The 17,867-nt window shown below is 33.6% G+C and overlaps 3 protein-coding genes across 8 annotated transcripts; 1 reads left to right on the plus strand and 2 right to left on the minus strand.

Moving 5' to 3' along the window:
- The first annotated feature begins 167 nt into the window (after positions 1-167).
- Positions 168-4,899, plus strand: LOC107410528 (alkaline/neutral invertase E, chloroplastic). 6 transcript variants are annotated; one of them, XM_016017965.4, is made up of 8 exons: positions 170-355; positions 610-711; positions 844-1,667; positions 2,187-2,352; positions 2,438-2,649; positions 3,427-3,920; positions 3,999-4,047; positions 4,221-4,899. In XM_016017965.4, the coding sequence occupies exons 3-8, from the start codon at positions 942-944 to the stop codon at positions 4,539-4,541; spliced, it is 1,968 nt and encodes a 655-aa protein (XP_015873451.1). In that variant the 5' UTR covers positions 170-355; positions 610-711; positions 844-941; the 3' UTR covers positions 4,542-4,899. The 6 variants fall into 6 exon arrangements, with proteins under 6 accessions (XP_060668005.1, XP_015873453.1, XP_015873451.1 ...); XM_016017966.4 differs by having other exon boundaries at positions 610-699; XM_060812021.1 differs by having other exon boundaries at positions 610-694; positions 843-1,667.
- Positions 4,900-5,117: 218 nt separating this feature from the next.
- LOC107410529 (uncharacterized) lies at positions 5,118-6,811 on the minus strand. The gene is made up of 5 exons (XM_016017968.4): positions 6,377-6,811; positions 6,112-6,247; positions 5,910-5,977; positions 5,739-5,825; positions 5,118-5,397 (listed from the first exon to the last, which is right to left on the minus strand). The coding sequence occupies exons 1-5, from the start codon at positions 6,764-6,766 to the stop codon at positions 5,317-5,319; spliced, it is 762 nt and encodes a 253-aa protein (XP_015873454.1). The 5' UTR covers positions 6,767-6,811; the 3' UTR covers positions 5,118-5,316.
- A 1,084-nt stretch (positions 6,812-7,895) lies between these two features.
- On the minus strand, positions 7,896-12,614 carry LOC107410542 (serine/threonine-protein kinase D6PKL1). Its single transcript, XM_016017986.4, has 3 exons — positions 12,167-12,614; positions 9,053-11,032; positions 7,896-8,927 (listed from the first exon to the last, which is right to left on the minus strand). The coding sequence occupies exons 2-3, from the start codon at positions 10,810-10,812 to the stop codon at positions 8,072-8,074; spliced, it is 2,616 nt and encodes an 871-aa protein (XP_015873472.1). The 5' UTR covers positions 10,813-11,032; positions 12,167-12,614; the 3' UTR covers positions 7,896-8,071.
- Between the last annotated feature and the right edge of the window lie 5,253 nt (positions 12,615-17,867).

Raw genomic sequence — 17,867 nt, forward strand, 5'->3', positions numbered from 1 at the left:
TTAAAAGAAAAAATTGGGTAGTGCCAATATAATATTTTGATTAGCGAAATGAAAGGCCAAAAAAAAAAAAAAAAAAACGGATACTTTGATTTTGTTAATATCTGTTTTCCGGCACAACCGGGCCTGATCTTTAAAAATGGAGGCCCATTTACAAGGCCTTGCTGTCTGTCCCCATTCGCTGCCTTCAACGACGCCGTCTGTTTGCTATCGCGCCCAAGAAACCAGGAGAAACTCAATCCCGTTTGCAACAACAAAAAAGTAGAAGGGAAAAGACACATCCTGTTAGTCCAAAATCCTCTTCATTTCCGGAGAAATTTTTCTGGGAAAGGAAAAAGTTAACAGATTATAACCCTAGGTGAGAAAATCTGGTTTTATAACTTTTTTTTTTTTTTTTTTTTTTTTTGGGGTTAACTGAAGCAAAGCTACTGTGTTTTGGTATGGAAGAGTGGAGACGATTGGTGGTAATCTTAAGCCTCCAATGGTGTTTTAGTTGAAAGTTGTAGTCTCTCTGCTTCCTTTGTCTTTCTCATTTTGTCTCAGCCTTATGAATCTCTTTTATGGATCTAAGATACAGTTAATTTTCTGAACTAATTACTGTTGTTTTCTCAGACTTTGTTTTGTATTCCCTGGTCGAAATTTTGTTTTTGCCAAATTAGCAGAAGGAAATCTCCTACAAAGCTTGGTCATGACTCATGATGAGTATTTTCCATGGTTTAGTTACTCTGTTTGTGTTGTTTTTACTTAAGCAGAATGAGTTAGAATTGAGGAACTTGATAATTATCATGTTTTCATAGCTAATTTCAATGAGTTTTGATTTGAATTTTCTTTTTTTTGCTTATATAGGTCCCTTAGCTATTTGAATCACCAAGTCAAAGTGTCATCCTCTGAAATATTTAGTATGGTGGCCAGGAATTAATCGAATCTTGTCTACTTCGTGCCTAATGGCTAGTTTGGAAGCTTTTGTGCAAGTTATGTCCGGGACATCGCCTAGCATTTATTGTTTTAATCCATGCTTTAGCAATGTAAATAGAGTATTTTCTGTTCAATCCGCTGTCAACAATGTAAGAAGGAGAAGTTCGGTGGCAGAAAAAGTTCATAGCAATACAAGAACTTTACGGAAAGGCTTGAGGTTCAATGCTGCAGAGGGTGGTTCAGATGGTGTTTTTCATGGAAAAACTGGAGTTAATAGACTGGAGAATATGACGTGCAAATGCCAACAGGCTGAAAGTGGTCGTGGGGTAACAGCTGAAGATAAGAATAGAATATTGTTTGGGGACGAACCAAATAGACCAATTCCAGTTCCTCATAATCCTATAACTAGTTCACCTGATATTGATGAATTTAAGGTTGTTCAACAGCTGAAAAATGAGAATGGAGGCTTCACGTTAAATGGTAAGCCACCTACAGCTGGAACAGTTCAAGAAAAATTGGAAAACGTAAGGGCAAATTCAATTGAGGATGAAGCATGGAGTTTACTGCAAGATTCCGTTGTTTATTATTGTAATAATCCAGTTGGAACTATTGCTGCTAATGACTCAAGCAGCACCAGTGTTCTGAATTATGATCAAGTATTTATCCGTGACTTCATACCTTCTGGGATAGCTTTTCTTCTAAAGGGAGAGTATGATATTGTGCGGAACTTCATTCTTCACACCCTTCAATTACAGGTTAACATTGTCTCTCTCTCTCTTAATTAACTGAAAGAACGATTATGAACTAACCGCAACTATTCATTTCATCTAGCATTTAAAGAATTTATTTACAATTAGTCTTGGAATTAGACCTCATATTAGTTTCTCTATATGATCTGAAAGTCATTATTCTTACCTTCCTCCTTTTCTTTTCATTTATTTTTTTATTTTTTTATTTTTTTTTTTTGTACGTATAATTTGGAAACACGTTAAGCATTAGCTTTACTATCTAAAAACATTCTAAATATCCCACTGCCTTATCGTGGGAAGCTTTTCCTGGAGGCTACATATCATATGTTTTGTTTTCTATGAGACTTAGTTTAGAGATGTATGCATGTTAAACACAGTTCACCATGTGCATGCTTAGGAGTGGAGGAACCGTTATCCAAAAAGCTATATTGGAAGCTTGAATTTTAGTACAGTTTTCAACTTTGCATTTCCCCCATTTTAATTTGCCTATGCCATTTTAGCGAGTAAAGCTCCATTTATTGGCAGAGCTGGGAGAAAACCATGGATTGTTATAGTCCTGGTCAAGGATTGATGCCTGCCAGTTTTAAGGTTCGTACTGTTCCACTCGATGGTGATGATTCTGCAACTGAAGATGTCCTAGATCCTGACTTTGGTGAAGCTGCAATTGGTCGTGTTGCTCCAGTTGATTCTGGTGAATATTTAAGTAACTTTCACGTGTCTATTTTTAATAATTTAGACTTTGGTTACCATTGTACAATTTATGTTCTCTCTGTCAGGATTGTGGTGGATTATACTATTACGAGCATACGGAAAATGCTCTGGAGATCTTTCAGTGCAGGAGAGAGTTGATGTACAAACAGGGATTAAAATGATTCTAAAGCTGTGTCTTGCTGATGGTTTTGATATGTTCCCTACTTTATTGGTCACAGATGGTTCTTGCATGATAGATCGACGAATGGGAATTCATGGCCATCCTCTGGAAATTCAGGTAACTACTCTCCATGATGAATTAATCCTATAATCTGTTTCTATGTGTTGTTTTTCTCTTTTGTTTATACAATTTGAGTTATCTGATGCTTGCAAGAATTGAAACTGGAGAAGTTTGCTAACAAAAAATAATGTAAGTCCGTGGAGTTTGAGGTATACACTTTTTGCTGAATAAGACTATATGCTCCCTGTAATTAATTTAAAATACTGGGTTGGTGATTACCATCGACTATATCAGCTTGCTCTTTATGTTCAAAAATTGTACCTTAATTGGCATGCTTTCAGAAATAGATTTATTTTGACTGTTTTGAAGTGAATGTCCACCATTTTTTCAACATTATGATCATTCATTGTTTTCACTCTGCTGTTAGCTGTTTTAGTAGGTAAGTCGAGTACATGATTGTGATTGTGGTTATTCAGGAGAACTTGCTGAATATAAAGGCTTGTATGTCACTGCTACAGTTAGTTGACATTATCTTGACTACAATGCCTCTAATTTATGTCTGCTAAGATCAATTTGATATGAAACTCTATCCTTCCTTTAGCTAGAAACTAAGCTTTGGGCATCATATATGTTGAAATTGGTACATTATTAGTTTGAATCATGCTAGCCAAAGAAGTAATTCAGTAATCCTAGAATAAAAATCTATTAGGTTGTCATAATTTGATCAACTTAAGTATTATAAATGAGTGACCTTGTTTATGAGCAATTTTCTGGTAACATACATAGATCAAATGACCTACAGTTTACATAAGGTAGAGTTTATTGTTTTTTCAGGCGCTGTTTTATTCAGCATTACTTTCTGCACGTGAGATGCTTGCTCCTGAGGATGCATCAGCTGACCTTATACAAGCACTTAACAATCGTTTAGTTGCATTATCCTTCCACATAAAAGAATATTATTGGATCGATATGAGAAAACTGAATGAGATTTACCGTTACAAGACAGAGGAATACTCATATGATGCTGTAAATAAGTTCAATATCTATCCAGATCAGATTCCTTCTTGGCTGGTGCAATTTATGCCTAGTAAAGGAGGTTATTTGATTGGAAACCTGCAGCCTGCTCATATGGACTTCCGTTTCTTTTCTCTTGGGAACTTATGGTCTATCGTAAGCAGCCTTGCAACACTGGATCAGTCACATGCCATATTGGATCTTATTGAAGCAAAATGGGACGAACTAGTAGCAGACATGCCACTCAAAATATGTTATCCTGCTCTTGAAGAACAGGAATGGCGTATTATCACAGGCAGTGATCCCAAGAACACGTACTACCTCTACTGGTCTTTATAATGTTTTTATTCCCAGTTGTTTCCACCTGTCTCTAACTTAGTTTTTTCTTGCAGTCCTTGGTCTTACCACAATGGAGGCTCTTGGCCAACATTGCTCTGGCAAGTAAGTTTGATGTTTTTGAATTTCAACAATGTGTATTGCCATTTTTGTTCGCAAGCTTGTTTTAAAAATGGATTTTGAATTAATAGATTGCATCTTTTTACCATGGTGTATTGCCATTTTTTTGGCTTGAAATGTAGTCTATCAAACTAACTTAACCATGTGGCATATTTCAGCTCACAGTAGCATCGATAAAGATGAATAGGCCAGAAATAGCCTTAAAGGCTGTCGAGACTGCTGAGAAACGCATATCTCGTGACAAGTGGCCTGAGTACTATGACACCAAGAGGGCAAGATTTATTGGAAAGCAGTCACGGCTGTTTCAAACTTGGTCGATTGCTGGATATCTTGTGGCGAAGCTTCTTCTTGCCAACCCAAGTGCCGCAAAGATCCTTGTGAATGAAGAAGATTCAGAGCTTGCAAATGCATTCTCTTCCATGATCAGTGCAAGCCCCAGGAGGAAACGTGGATGGAAAAAGAAGAGCTTCATAGTTTGATATGTGTCTGAACCAAGGAAATCTATTTCGTAGACAGTTACAACTCTTTGTTTTCTAAAGCCACCGGGGAATCAAGTATAATGATGAGATAGTTTTCAACAAGTTATACCATAGAAAACGATGCTCATATTATAATGTACAGCAGCTGTGAAATAGAACTTTGTGTGCTTTACCAAAGGAACAAGATAATAGAAGCACGGGAACGAGGTTTTAGTACCTAACTGAAGCATTTGTGTAAAATTGATGTATGTAGTATTGGAAATGATAATTAATGTCCTTTCTGCTTTGGTTTGGACTTTGGATAATTTGCTTTTGTTTATCTACGCACACAGGTTAATAAAAATAATCTCATTTCTCATGATGAGTTCTGCACTGAAACAAATGTAATACCTTGACATTCTTATTGCAAAAATAATCACAGGTGACAGACACAAATGACTAAGGAATTTTATTTTTTATTTTTTTATTTATTTTTTTTATGGTTTCCCTACTAATGAGTCCTACTGTTTGCTGCCTCAAAGTATAGGTCACCTTTATTTGTTCACTATGTTCTCTAGACTATAAGGAAAAACAGCATACTTCAAAATTATATTTCAATTCCATGATAACCAACTAGTACAACTGTGATTTGGTGAATTAGCTAAGCTCGGATAAAGTATCCATCAAAAATAACCGCTGGTTATTTAACATAATTACATCACTGGCAAGGTTCAGCTTTACATAGCAAACAGGTAGCATTTTGCAAAGGAATCATACTCCTCTGCCTACCATGAATTTAAGAATCGAAAACGTGTTTGTTCTCTGCCACAATGGTATCCAATAACGATTCACAAGCATCTTCAAGCAAATCCAAAACCTGGCATGAAATCAGTTTGCATGGGCTAAAAGAACAGAAGACCAAGACCTTTTCCATTTAACTGCAACAAACAGAGAATTATGTATAGACTAAAGAACAACATTCTACATGAATTTGATCTTAAAACTGTTTGGGGACCAATAAGCGTTTGACATGTGGATGCCAATACAACATCATTGTTTCTTTGTGAATTTCTAAAACATAAAATACTCTTCCGTTTCCTCCAATGCATGCTAACTTTTTCATATTCCACAACATGAAGAGAATATAACAGGGAACCTTGCTTTTAAGTTTCAATCTCACAAGAACTATAGAAGTTATCGAAGATAGTTGAATATCACCTGCTCAAAACCTTGTGGGCCACCATAATAAGGATCTGGAACTTCAGTTTCATCGTGCCTTTTACAAAATGAACACATTAACTTAACCTGCATTACCATCATCACCATGAGAATGTACGATTGAAACTAAATCCAACCATCATACAATCCTTGTAAGTTATGGGAATATACTTTTTTATGAGCTTCATCAGGTAGAGGCTCTCTAAACTTCCATCTATTGAATGCATCCAAAATATCATCTAAATTCAAAATCAACACCCACAGAAATAATCAGAATCAGTATATAAGCGAAAAAACAGGATGAGCCACACACAAACAAGAATAAAGTCAAACCAAAAACATAACATTTTGACTACCATACAAAATCATCTACCTTTATTTTGCTTGTCCATAGCAAGAATCACATCGAAGTCTCTAAAATCAGACGGTCTGATGGGCCTCGATACGGATGTTATCTCAATTCCACGCTTTTTGGAGGCTGCCCTCATTCTTGGGTCTGCTTGATTTCCCTTTAGTAACATTTCAAAACGGTTGAGCGAAAAGAAAATGAGTAACTCTGAGTTTTCAGGCTTTACTACATTGAAATCCATTTTCTTTTTCTAAGAAACCAAACTGCTGTTGAAGTTCCATATACATACCTCGTGGTAATTAATGGTGCCAGCAGAGTCAATCTGAAACTTAGAATCTAAACCCCTCTTCTTGACCAAGTCCCTGAAAACCCCTTCTGCAGCTGGGCTTCTGCATATGTTGCCTAAGCACACAAACAGAACAGAGAAGCGTTCAGCACCAGTCTGTGTGCCAGTGGCTGGACTAGAAACCGCCATTGATGCTGTGATCACCGACCCAGATGAAAATGAGGAACTGGATTTCCGGGAATTCGTTTGAGAGGATAAATTTTGGTGAGATGGGAATTGGGTTCGGGGAAGAAGAAGAAGAAATAGTGATTTTGGGGAGGGACTGTGAGAGGAGTGGCAAAATCGTAAATTATGAGGATTTGCCCCTCTACTAGTACTGTGCAATGACCTCATTTTTCTCCAATGGCCAACAATATCATCAAACTTGGTCTCATCGTAAATAAATTGCAATTGGATTTTTTTGTTGACATAAAAATAAATAAATAAATAAATATAACTTGTAACAGGATTGGCCTCGAAATAAGTTGGGACATTGGTTCATTCGAATAATATGACAAACCTGGGTGATTCTGGACCATGACCATCAAAATCACATACAACCCACCCTTTTTCATTTTCCCTTTTTTTTTTTTTCTTTTTTCTTTTTTTAAGTTTTCAAGTCATTCATAATTTTTTTGGGTAAATAAGTCATTAATAAATTTAGTTTTGAAATAAATTACCAAGGAAAAATAGTTTTGGAATAATTATTAAAGTTAATCTTGTGTTTTGAGCCTGTTTCTTTTGGTCCTTGAATTTTTCTCATGCAATCTCATCCCAAATGTATTATATAAAAACATTTCTTTTTGTTAATTTTTTTATTAGAATTTAATGAAATTGATAAGATATGTTTGGAATTGGAGTGGATTTTTTTTTTTTAATAAAATGGGTAAAAAAAAAAAAAAGTAAGAAAGTACTCTTTCAAAAAAAAAAAAATGCAAACTTATTTACTTAATTTGTCAAAACGTAATGAAATTTAACAGCTGGGACAATTTAACTATGTCAATAAGTTCAAGACCGGTATATTTTTATTATGCAAGATCCAACCAGTAAACTAAAATGAGACAATAATTTAAAGACAGAAAATGCTAAATCATTATCACAATTTATGTAAAAAAAAGTGAGGAATAAATATAACTACTCTACATCTTCCTGTCATCATCTCCGACCTATCTTAACCTCTCCATCTCCCTTTATTTCCTTCCCACCAAACATAATTGATGGAAATAGAAAGTGCGCAGAAAATAAAGAAAGCTACAACAACCTTAACCACCATTTTTCTCTGTGTTGCCGATGTTTAAAGTAGTACTGAACTAAGTCTTAAAGTAGCACAACAACTAGATATTATCTTGGAACAATTTAATGTTGAATTTGATCTTTTGGGACAGAAGAAACTAACAATTTTTAATATATAAAAGGGCCTCAAAAGCCAAAACTTGGTAAAATATATATATATATTAGTGCTGCAATCAAGAATAAAGCTCAATTTATCAGACAGAAAAGATATATGCTATTTCGATTCCCGTTTGAACTCTCAGTTACTGTTTCGGTATTATATCATACTCTATAACTAGTCACCAATATTTGAATTACATTTACACTATAAACTATACTTTCGGTTAAAAAACGTGGATAAGAAAGTTTAGAAAAGATTAATTTTAGCTAAAACAGATCAAACTCTACATTCTCTCCTGTACCTTCCAAGTCCTTACTTTTTGCGCTCTCCTGTTTCTGTGAAGAAGATGCTGCACCAGCTCCAAGATCATAAAACTTGGGCAGCTCTGGCGGTATTGCACACCGTATCAATGCCCAATTAAGGCCTTCAAAGAAAGAGTGCTGCTTGATCTCTGCAGCTCCTTTCACCGATCCTAACCGATTTTCAGGCTCCTTTACTAAGAGGCCTCTGATCAGATCTCTTGCATGAAAACTAACTAAAGGGCTATTTGGGAACTTGAGACTCTTTGAAACAACATTGGCTAATGTATCATCATTTCCCGAACCTTTGAAAGGTGTTTTGCCATATAACAGCTCAAACAGAAAGATCCCAAATGTCCACCAATCAACAGCACTCCCATGACCCTCACCTTTAATGATTTCTGGAGCTAGGTATTCATGGGTTCCGACAAATGAGTTCGACCGGGCACTGGTTGGTTCCACTACAAGCTGTGGCAGTGGGCTAACCTGGGCAGCAAGCTCAGATTTTATTTTCCGAGACTTTGCTGCAGCAGATAAAAGTCTGGGAGTGAAGCAGGAGACCTGCCAGGATGGTTGGAGGCAGAATGGGTCTATGCAGCTAGATTCAGTGCATGGGCTTGACATCTTTTTTGCAGGTTCTATGACAGGAGATGATGATTTAACTAGCATTGGATTGACAGCACATCTGAGCGACAAGTCAAAATCCGAGAGCATGATGTGTCCATCTTCTCGAACCAGGATGTTTTCTGGTTTCAAGTCTCGATAAACAACTCCTAGCATATGTAAATACTCCAACGCAAGAAGTACCTCAGCAACATAAAACCTGCAAGTAGAATGGCAATAATTTAATTTAGAATACAGAAACAGAAAATAAAAAGGAAGAAAATAGTGCTCAGTTTCTGATTGCAGAAATCAATCTACTCAGTCAAATAAGAAAAATGAAGATACCTGGCCGCTTGTTCAGAGAAACTCCTAGTAGGTTGCTTTTGCCGCAACACATGCAAATCTCCACCTGGACAATACTCCATGACCAAGCATGAGAGTTTATCCGACACAAAATGTGCAAACAAAGTAGGGAGAAAAGGATGATCTAGCATTTGTAGTATCTCTCTTTCGGTTTGGGCCCTAAGCATTTTTTTCCTAGATACCAAAAATTCATTGTCCATCACTTTTAATGCAAATAGGCAGTTTGTCCCAGTCAGCTCAGCAAGATAAACAGTCCCAATGTCTCCACAACCAAGCCTCCTTAGTAACTTAAAGTGTCTCAAACCCAAACTTCCATGTTTCTTCTGAATATGGTGGATGGCTTCCCACCTCAAATCTTTTGACATGTGAGGTCTCTTTCCACTACGACTAGACCCACTCAAACTGCTTTCTTCACTAGTGCTTGTACAACTGCTATAGTCTCCAATGCTACTTTTTGAGCTTTGAGAGAACTCCCCTTTCTCCCTTGATCTTGATCTCTCTTCAGCCTTCCTCACTAGAGATTTAGTTCCATTGCTGCAATTCAAACTGATATCTGGTTTGCTTGAACTTGTGTCCACAGTACTTGAATTTACTTCAAAGCTAATATTTGTACTACCCGAGGCTGGTGATGCTTTCTCATGTTCTTCCGTTTCATGCTTTGAATTACAGTTCTGCGTTTGGTTCTCCAAATTACTCACACAGGGATTTAAATCATTCTCAATATTTCCATCATGCAGATTGGAACTAGAGGAGGCACAACTAGAATCCTCTTTCACTTTGTTTTTAAGAAAGTTCCTGTTCTTGAAGATGGGTTTGATTAAACGAGGACTACTGCAAAAGGACTTGCTGCCCTTACTGCCGGTGTAAAAACCTGATAAAGAAGCAGTATAATGCAACTTACCTTTCTGGCCCTTTTCTGAATTTGGTGAATTAGTTGGAACCTCAACTGAGGTGGAAGCCACTTCATCAGCCAGGACAGACTTCCCACTGGCATGAGCAATTAACGAAGAATCTGCAGATTCCAGTTTCCTAATCCCATTAATCTCACTCTTCTCTGTGGGCAGGGGAGCAATCTCATCATGATCCTCTGGAGGTGAATTTGCCATCACTGCCTCTGGTGTCGGTACATTAACCATAGCAGAATAAAGTTGAGCCTTCGGATTTGGTAAATCTGCCCTAGTTAATGATGCTGATTCGCCTATCTTATCTGATAGTTTTGATGTATCTGGAACTAGAGAGATTTCTACTAAATTCCCTTTACCTTCATTCATTGGAAGTCCAGATCCATTGGCCTCAGCCACCACTGCCTTGTACAACCTCTTAATAGTTCCTGCTTCCGAGACCCCTGATGAACCAGATGGCTTTGATAATCGCTTCATAGCGGCCATCTCTGATGCCTGAGAGATGCATAATCCTCTCAATGCTTGCTTCAAACTTACAGGCTCCGATATTCCAATTCCCGATGCTTGTGATGAGCTTACTCGAATTGGCCTTTTCATAGCACTTTTTCGCAAGGGATCTTTACCTGCTTCCCGTGACAAGCCTGAATTCCTAGCTGAGTTTCTAATTTCAATTGCCTGAAAGAGACTGTTAATATCATCCTCTATTGAATACTTTTTTCCAATTTCTGATGTAGACTGTTTTCCAGCATACTCATCCATTTTTGACTGAGAACTTAGTTCTTCTGTGGATTCAACAATTTCACATGTACTGTGCAACATACTCATCTTTGCTTGAATCATGTAGAAAAAAACAAAAAAGGCAGAATGTAGAAAGAAGCCTGAAAATTTGTACTAGCCCATTTCTGAAGAAGCACTATGGAGACAGAGGAACACAGAAATAAGAAACCACACTACATATCCATTCAACTTCTCTTCAATCATACTGATTTGCCGATTTGAATGACCCTTTAAGATCCCTCTACTGATTTCAAAATGAAGCATCCATATCCTTCCATGCTTGCTGCATTTCAGTTAATCACAAGTCAATGAAATTATTTCTTAATTGTGGCAGACATGCATAATTATCATCTGCAATACTACAAATTGCATAAATCCAAAACCACTGTATATAATTGAAAATGGAGCTACAGGTAAGGGGAATTTCACACATATTTGAATCAGGCCAACCAAGAAGACAGCTGAAACGATCTTATTTGCTAATCATAAGTAAATTATTATTCGGTTCTATGTTAACTTGGCACATTATTATAAGAAATGTCCATATAAGGTTAAGCTAAGCTGTCATTTAGTTCAATTAACTTTATTTTCTTTTCAACGTGAAGGTAAAAAGACATCAAGTTTGAATTTCATTCACAAAAAGTTGGCACATGACCCAATAAAAGATTGCCATATCCAACGCTTTACATGACTACACTCAGCATCAACCTGTTCATATACCTGTTTTTTTTGGCATTTTTAAGTTTACAAGTCACTAACAAAAGTAGTTTCCTCATTCCTGACACATGAAAAATTAGTTAAAGAGACCCAAGTAAATTATGCCTTCTCCTCACAGACCATTGAAGAATTCACACCTTTCTTCACAATTATATTCTCTAAGATTTTGACCAATAAATTTTGGCTAACAAACGCAGGCGAATATAGCTACCCTGTGGAACTTCCTATATACTTTTAAGAATATACAATGTTCAAACCATACAATAAAAACGGAAGGTTTCGTTCGGATCTTTTCCCACAAAATATGATGCTCAGACAACAAAGCAGTGAACACTAAAATGCCAAATAGAAACTCATAATCGGAAAGCGCATTATCAATACCCAAAAAAACCAAATATTTTAAGCGACAAATATCAATAATCACAATCAGAAAATACTTTAACAAGAATCAATTTGACATTTTACCACCAATAATATGATCAAATTAAATTAAGAAAATCGATTCTTTTCAAAAAAAAAAAAAAAGTAAAATCAGAATCAGATTATTAACAATGAAACCAAAAAGCAACTTCGAATCTTAAAAATGAGAATCCAAAGTAAAATTCAAGCTAAAACGACAATTAAAAAAAAAAATGATAAGCAAACTAATACAAAAACAAAATACAGAATTTGAATAAAAACAAAACAAAAGAAAACTTACCAGAAAGACGAGATCGGGAAGCACGTCCAGAAAACTCGGAAAAAACTCCAAGCCAAAAAAAAAAAAAAAAAGCAGCAGAAAAAATAAAAAAGAAACTTTCCAGGAAACCAAACAGAGTGATAAGAAACTTTAGGGTTCGAAAGAGGAAGATTAAAAATACTTTAATGTATTAAAAATTAACATTTATATTTACTTTTCATCTTTTCTGTGAACGTTTTAGGGGAGGTTGGAGCGGAGAGTGAATGAAGAGAGAGAAAGAGAAAGAGAGAGAGAGAGAGAGAGGGGAAAAGTTGAAATGCAAATCACGAGAAGTATCAGTCTCTCAGAAACAAAAACAGAAAAAACCACAGCAACTGTTACTGTTTCTTTCGCTATTGAAAATGGCGGAAAATTAAAAATAAAAAATAATTAAAAAAAAGGACTTTTTATTTAAATTATTTGTTTATTTTTAAGGATCCGTACGAAGATAAATAATATAATTTAATATTTTAATTTTATTTATTTATTTATAAATTTTTTTAAAAAAAAATAATAGTACATGATAGATGTTCCAGAAAGTATTTAATTTTACCTCAAAAGAAAGAGGAGTTGAAGCGGGGAGAAGATTTTTGATGGAAAGAAAGACAGTCGGAGTCGGGGTGGGTCCAGCCAAATTGACTCGGGAGTAGACTTTTTCATGCCTCGTCAGCTATTCGGGTTATGGATTTATATCCAAGATCCGAGTTCGATTAATTTTTTTTGGGTTTTGGTGGATAATTATTGTTTGAGGCCCAATTTTTAGAAAGATCCAAAACAATGATAATCATTACGCTCTCTTACCCAATTTTCATTAGCTGCTCATCACTATGTTAGAATTATTTAGTAAACATTATTCTTCAAGTAATTATAGTAACCAGTGTAAGTGCTACTTTCTTTTTCAGCCAAAAAAAAAATTGAAAATTGGTAGTGTTACATAAGAAAACCACATCCACAAAAATAAAAAATTAAAAAAAAGAATTCCTCATTTTTTATTGTTTAATGTATAAAGATTAATTTGCTTTTTATCCCAAAAAATAAAAATAAAAAAGATTAATATTTGCTTGACTGAGAATAAAGTGCACATTAGAGTATATGCTACTTTAATGCATAATGGTTGTAAAACTTATAAGAGTCATGACCATTAATTATATGGATGGAAATTTGGTTACAAAGAATAAAAATGTTGTTGGCCCCAAATAATGAAGATTTATCGTCACATTTAAATAGTCCTCCTATTGGGAGCAATCAATATAATAAAAGTTGTTATTAATTTGACAGTGAATTTTACAGTTCAGACCAGGTGCTGCGCCTCGATTATCAATCGATTAATTTGGCAATGTCTAAATAAGAATGTATCTTACTTATGGTTAACTAGTTAATGAACATTTATTTTGTAATAAAAATTAAGAATTCTATGTATGAACTTTTTTGTGAAAGTACTTTGATATTGCGAACAATTTAACCATATTGGCACATTTGAAAGGGAAGAATTTTTTTTAAAATATTAAAATTACTAAAACTCAAAATCTCACATAACAAAAGAGTGTAGAAAAATAATAAATTAGTATTAACAAATAAAAGATGCTTATTTTTTCTATGGGACTACCTTTCTTTACAAAAAAAAGTACTCTAAATAGTCTAATAAATGTGTTCTAACAGGAGAAAATAGCACCAATTGAAGCAATAAAGACTCTATATGGTACTATATATAGCCAAACAATAAACAGAATAATAAAAAATAATTAAGGTTTTCCTCTTTTTGTAACTTGTCCTATAAAGAAATAAACCAAAAAAAAAAAAAAAAAAAACAACAACAAAAGGAAAAGATAATGTTCAAAAGACATAAAAAAAAACTAGGGGACAACTTGAGGGTATGAATAAATTAATTGAGACACACATATCTAAAGAAACCAACTTCACATATCCTGCTTACAAAAAGTTTTCCTCTTCATAAAAAACCAAAATTTAGATTGAAAAAGAAAGAAAGAAAAGCAGAGAACATGTGAATAAAAAAGGTTAAATAAAGCACACAAGAAAAGAAGCATATTGTGTACATTCTAGTTATACAGCCACTTGGTGCAATGCAAAAGGGAGTGAAACCTGACGTTATGATTAATTTAAGAAAGAAAAAGGAGGGGGTTGATTGATTATCTTGTAATAATGGTAAAAACCACCAAATAAATAATGAAACAGCCACTTTATGGTTTTAAAAATTAAAAAATATATATATATTTTTGGTTGGCCTTTTTTTGTTTTTGGTTGGTAGGTGGACAATTAGCTTTTATTGTTTTACCCAATACCCATCATGATGGAGGTGATCTATATTACCCCCTTCTTTGACGGATCAATTGGGACAAATCATGGGGTTTGAATTTCTAATTGAAAAGAGTAATAGTAATTACTATTTATCTTAACCTTCTCATCATTATTCCAAATTATATAAGAAGAAGAAGAAAAGGAGGTTCTATGCATCAACTTTTCTTATTATTTTCTCTCATGCACAGTGCTGCATGCATTGATGTTAGACGCTTTGCATGAAGGAATAGATAGCTAGCTAGAGAGAGATAGAGAAAGCAATTATGCAGTGTTTGACTGTCAATATATATATATGTGTGTGTGTGTGTGTGTGTGTGTGTGTGTTTGTGTGTGTGTTGGAGAGAAAAGCACAAGAAGATGAAACAAATAGATATATACTGGCAACCAATGGAATGTTTTGTGGTACACTAGCTTTGAGATTCGGCAAACAAAGCATATTGAGTTTATCATAATTAATTTGGAAATTATTAACTTTAAGGGATTGAAAGATTTGTTAATTGGAAAGACATTTATATATGTATACACTTTGGCTTTTCTTAGTGACAGCAATATATAACCAACTTTGATATGAGACATTTATTTACTTTAATGTGTGTGTGTGTGGCTATATATATATATATATGTAGCTGTTTGCTCGAGGCAAGAAAGCATTAATTAAAAAGTTGGTACTTTTACCATGATATATATATATATATATAATCGAATAAATAAACAGTGAAAGGGAGGAGAAAGTAACATAACATATATGGTAAAATTAGCTAAGCCTCTAATACATAATGACTGATATATATACATATACATGCATACGAAAATATTGGCCAGTAAGACTTATACATCCAACAACCCATTTTGAATATGCTTTCCTTTTTTTATCCATAATAGAAATTAAGATTCAAAACTTTAATAGTTAATTAACTTTCTCTTTGGATCAGTTAATTTTAATGTTTGAGAAAATAATTGTTAAGCTTGGTACATCTTTCGAATTCCCTGTATATGTACTGTGTGGCTAGTCCTCTTCCGATTACCAAATCATAAGTAACCAAATAATTAAGCGATTTAGATGTGGAGTACTGTTTCCCTCCCAAACTCAGATAGCTATTACTGAGATTACTTAGGAATAGGCATATGGATTTTTTTTATATATATATATTTTTTATTATTTGGTGCTTATCGGCAGTACATAAATATAGCATAATGTTGTTATCAGAGACGTAAAGAGAAAACAAAAACATAAATAAGTTGAATGGGTAAAGACAGGGACATAGCAAGTTGAAGACAAACGAGCTTCATCAATGAATAATTAATGGAGCTTTGAAATCTCAGTGAGTTTGAAATATCTGAACCAGAGATTGATATATATTTATATATATTTGTCCAATCAAATTGTGGTTGAACACGTAGTTGATGAACTTGTGAACCAAACCAAACAGGCCAGCAATATATATGATGTGGAAGTGTAATATATAAGGTTGTAAGGAGTGGATGCGTTTATATATGGATGTAGGGCAGGTTTTGGTTGTAATGTTAATTGGGTGGTAAGCAATTATAACATAATGCTTTCTTAGTACAAGCGGAATTTTGTGACAAGTTGTACGTTTAGATTGTGTTTTTTGGGCGGCTTCTTCTTCTTGTTTGCCATTTTGTTATTAAAATTAATTAACAAAGTATATGCATGGTATATTTGATTAAATTAATCCGTTTAATATGTTTATGGAAGAGCTTTAGGGGAGAATTTTAAGAATTTGGAAAATTACAATTTTTTTAAATCCATACCCCCCCCCCCAAAAAAAAAAAAAAAGCAAAAAAGAAAAAAAAGAAAATTTTTTCCAATGTATAAAATTAAATGATCTTGTGTTGAATCTTAAATATTATGAATGATTTAGCATTAATTGAATATGACTCCTAACTGAACATATAAATGAACAATGTATAATGTACATATGAAGAATTGACAGATCACAATATATATATATATATATATATATGAAGATTTTTGTTTACTGCAACATAAAAGATTTTTATTTATTACTTTTTTTTTTGGCTGTTTAAGCAATATCAATATGTGGTTTTCTTTTCTTTTTTGATGGACAATATTATTTGATCTTCTTTTTTTTTTTTTCTTTTTTTCTTTTTTTTTCTTTTTTTTTGTAAACTTGAAGCCCGACTTCAAGAACATAAGTGATTTTGGTGTATATATATATATATATATATATATTGTCCTCATAAACATAATAGAGATTAGGCAAACCATATATGTTAAAATAAAATAATAATAAATTATGTGTACCGAGACAAATAATCGACAAGGAATCAAAAACCAATAGTATACTAGACCATCTCAAAAAATCCAAGCCACCTGAGCACACACATGTAATTAGCTAGCCTGATCAATTCCCATCCCTTATCAATCCTAATTTTCATGCATTTTCTTTTTGGAAAATATTCTTTAATTATGTCAACCAGGAAAAAATAAAAATAAAAAATTTGATTCTTAAATAATATATATGAACCATACATCTTGAAAAAATTATTATCTCGACACAAAGTAAACAGCATACAAATATTTGATTCTAATTGAAGCTTTTTCTTTAAATGAAACTTATCTGTTTAAAGTACTATTGAATAATTTGAATGGGTATTATTGGCTTCATATTTTTCAATAAAGAATGTAAATTGTATTAAAAATGGCAATCTTCTTAGAGTGGTTATGGGTTCATACCTCTTGAACATAAACATTGATATCTTATAAGGATTTCATTTAAAAAGTTCATGTCCACCAATTCATTAGTGTCATGTAACAATTAATAAAATTTTGATAATTAAAAGTAGTGCGCTTTGTTTTTTTCACCATATGGGTGATCTTAACCCAAAACTTCACACATAAAGAAGTGTCAACATTTTAAGCCAAAAAAAAAAAAAAAGAGTAAGTGTCAACATTATCACTAAATTATCTCCACAGGATTAAAATAATACTATATATATATATATATACAGTCAGAGATTTATATACCACAAAAATAATACTAAAGGCTTATTGCTTTAAATAACAAAACAAAGTTAAAATACCTACAGTGATTTATCTTTTATACATATATAATCTACACTAGATTTGGCAGCGGATCATGTTGAAATGGTTCTGCTTATGCCATGTTCATGTTGAATTTTCTTAGCACAAATATGATATATTAAGTTAACATGTAGAAATCAAAATTCAAACATGTTCATTATAAACAAACCATTTAAATTAAATAAATATATATATATATATATATACTAAAGTAGTAACAAATATAATTAAATTTTATGATAAAATAAATATATGGAAATTGCATGTGGTAACCACAGTCCATGGTTACAATTTAATTTT

This window comes from Ziziphus jujuba, chromosome 10, assembly GCF_031755915.1.
Source record: "Ziziphus jujuba cultivar Dongzao chromosome 10, ASM3175591v1".
Lineage (NCBI taxonomy): Eukaryota > Viridiplantae > Streptophyta > Magnoliopsida > Rosales > Rhamnaceae > Ziziphus > Ziziphus jujuba.

Bases quoted from the DNA above. Each gene is read 5' to 3' on its own strand.
- LOC107410528 (XM_016017967.4), top strand. From the start codon at position 942: ATGGCTAGTTTGGAAGCTTTTGTGCAAGTTATGTCCGGGACATCGCCT. The intron at 2,353-2,437 runs GTGAATATTTAA...TCTCTCTGTCAG, and splicing joins TGTTGCTCCAGTTGATTCTG to GATTGTGGTGGATTATACTA. The intron at 3,921-3,998 runs GTACTACCTCTA...TTTTTCTTGCAG, and splicing joins GGCAGTGATCCCAAGAACAC to TCCTTGGTCTTACCACAATG.
- LOC107410529 (XM_016017968.4), bottom strand. From the start codon at position 6,766: ATGAGGTCATTGCACAGTACTAGTAGAGGGGCAAATCCTCATAATTTA. The intron at 6,248-6,376 runs GTATGTATATGG...ATGTTACTAAAG, and splicing joins GCACCATTAATTACCACGAG to GGAAATCAAGCAGACCCAAG. The intron at 5,398-5,738 runs GTGATATTCAAC...ATTTCATGCCAG, and splicing joins GCCCACAAGGTTTTGAGCAG to GTTTTGGATTTGCTTGAAGA.
- LOC107410542 (XM_016017986.4), bottom strand. From the start codon at position 10,812: ATGATTCAAGCAAAGATGAGTATGTTGCACAGTACATGTGAAATTGTT. The intron at 8,928-9,052 runs GTATCTTCATTT...TTCTACTTGCAG, and splicing joins TTCTCTGAACAAGCGGCCAG to GTTTTATGTTGCTGAGGTAC.